Source organism: Solanum tuberosum, unplaced genomic scaffold (assembly GCF_000226075.1).
Source record: "Solanum tuberosum cultivar DM 1-3 516 R44 unplaced genomic scaffold, SolTub_3.0 scf00090, whole genome shotgun sequence".
In the NCBI taxonomy this organism is placed as follows: domain Eukaryota; kingdom Viridiplantae; phylum Streptophyta; class Magnoliopsida; order Solanales; family Solanaceae; genus Solanum; species Solanum tuberosum.
The window spans coordinates 145287-147390 of NW_006239013.1; the positions used below are offsets into that span (position 1 = coordinate 145287).

At 29.8% G+C, this 2104-nt stretch overlaps 1 protein-coding gene across 1 annotated transcript; it reads right to left on the reverse strand.

Moving 5' to 3' along the window:
- Positions 1–339: 339 nt before the first annotated feature.
- On the reverse strand, positions 340–1671 carry LOC107060553 (kirola-like). The gene is made up of 2 exons (XM_015308560.1): positions 1474–1671; positions 340–765 (listed from the first exon to the last, which is right to left on the reverse strand). Exons 1-2 carry the CDS (start codon positions 1658–1660, stop codon positions 512–514), a joined length of 441 nt encoding a protein of 146 aa, XP_015164046.1. The 5' UTR covers positions 1661–1671; the 3' UTR covers positions 340–511.
- Between the last annotated feature and the right edge of the window lie 433 nt (positions 1672–2104).

The window sequence follows — 2104 nt, forward strand, 5'->3', positions numbered from 1 at the left end:
TAGAGTAGACCCGCACGGGCCAGTGGATTGGGTCGTGACAACAATACTTTCTCCTACCTTTTGAGTACAGGTATTGATCTGTGTGTCAGTTGAGTTCGATGTGATTGTTGAAATCTTAAAACTTCTTAGGGTTCACCTATCAGACTTAGGTGTATGTGCCCTCACGGCTTCTAGCCTTTTGGGTGTGACAACAAAGTTCCAATATAGTGTCAAAACTCACCTGAATCCTTTGATTCCCCATTCAAATCATGCCAACAAGTCCACAATAATATTGCTAACAAATATAAGATTTCAAAGCATAATTTAAAGCTTTAGAATTTGTTTTAAAAAAGGGCTTGGATTATTATAACAATTTAAAAGGGCTTGGATTATTATAACAAAATGCATACTATCTTACATATACTGATAACTGGAAATGCATCCATATAAGGAGATTTATTTATTTTACATGTGTCTAGACACACACACGCTTATTTAATATTATATATAATATAGAACAACATAGATTCTATTACTTTAGAAGGTGAGCTTCTATATCCTTGGTCATGTCAAGAATAAAACCTAAAAAAATGAGGGGCTCTGGGGTGTCTTCATTTTTCTTTTCATACTCAATTGTCCATGTAGCCCATTCATGTTGACAAGATGATACAAACGTAAAGGAACTGTAAAACTCTAACAAATCTCCCTCAATAACTTTTCGACTTATCGAGTTCTTGTGATGATCGATGGCTTCAATTACATACTTTACAATCTTTTCTTGACCATCTGTAAACATTAAAAACAGAAAATACAATAGATGTTACTACTAGTTCAACTATCCAATTCCTCATGAAAGATTTAAACATTTTTAAAATATATTTTTATTTTATTTGTTTGTTATCCTAGTTTTTCAGTTTCTCCAAAAAATATCTAATGCTCATGAATATTTAATTGTCTACCTTTACTGAATATCATAAGTAGAGTTGACATTGTGGAAAACATGAGAATCAATAAGGGAACTATAATTTTAATCGTATTATGTTTGGGTGACAAAAGTTATTTTCCGCAGAAAAAGTAATATCTGAAAAAATATTTGAGTGGTTACAAATATATATTACAGAAAGCATACACTATTTTAGATATAAATAATAGTATTAATTAACCAAATAAATTCATAAAACCCTTTAAGTACTAAATATATGTATGTAAAGACTAGCTATTAGTAGGAGCAAATAAAACAAATTTAAAAGTTAATATAACTTTTATCAGAGAAATTACTTCTGTCCACAAGTGAAAGGAAATTATTTTCCTTTTTTGATGAAAAAGGATGTAAGTAAAATATACCTCTGGTCATCAAACACCATTAAAAAAATTATGAAGATTATTTACTAAAGTATAACTTTCGTACTACCAAATACACCTAAATTTACAAAATTGATGAAATACAAATCATATATATAGATAGAGGAGAGAAAGGTATGTTATCAGTTATACCTTCATTATATCTACAGTTCATAATCGTACCAATTTTTCCTATTTCACCTTCATTAATATCAATACGGTTGATCTTACTAGGACTTATGTAGGGTATATGATGAGAATTAGTGAGAAATAGGTCATGAATCAAGTGTTCTCCACACTTCACCTCCTTTGAAGCAATCAACTTTCCTTTCACGCCCATATTTTCTTCTCCTCAAAATACCAATAAGTTGTGAAAAGAAAATGGTGAGAAAATATTACTTGTAGTCTTTATATAGATTTTAATATTTTGTAAAAAGGTAGCTAGTAGAAAATATTATCAACCATCTTTATATCACATGTTATAGTCCTTGACTTTTTGGGAATATTACTAACTGGGATTGGTCCAAATTATTATAGGACCGTTCGTAATAACCTCGTGAACCATACGTGTATTCATACAAGATTTATGCCAAATTCTTTTTTGTTATTTATGGATCACAAAACAAGAATTCATGATTTTCTCAGTTTTTGTATATATTATTTCATATCTTTTTTGGAATATGAATGATCAACTCTTTTTTACCTCAAATTTTTCAGAACCATTCTTAAGTAAATCATACCTTTACCCTCTACAGGATCCACACCTCTATTTTGAGTGTTTAGA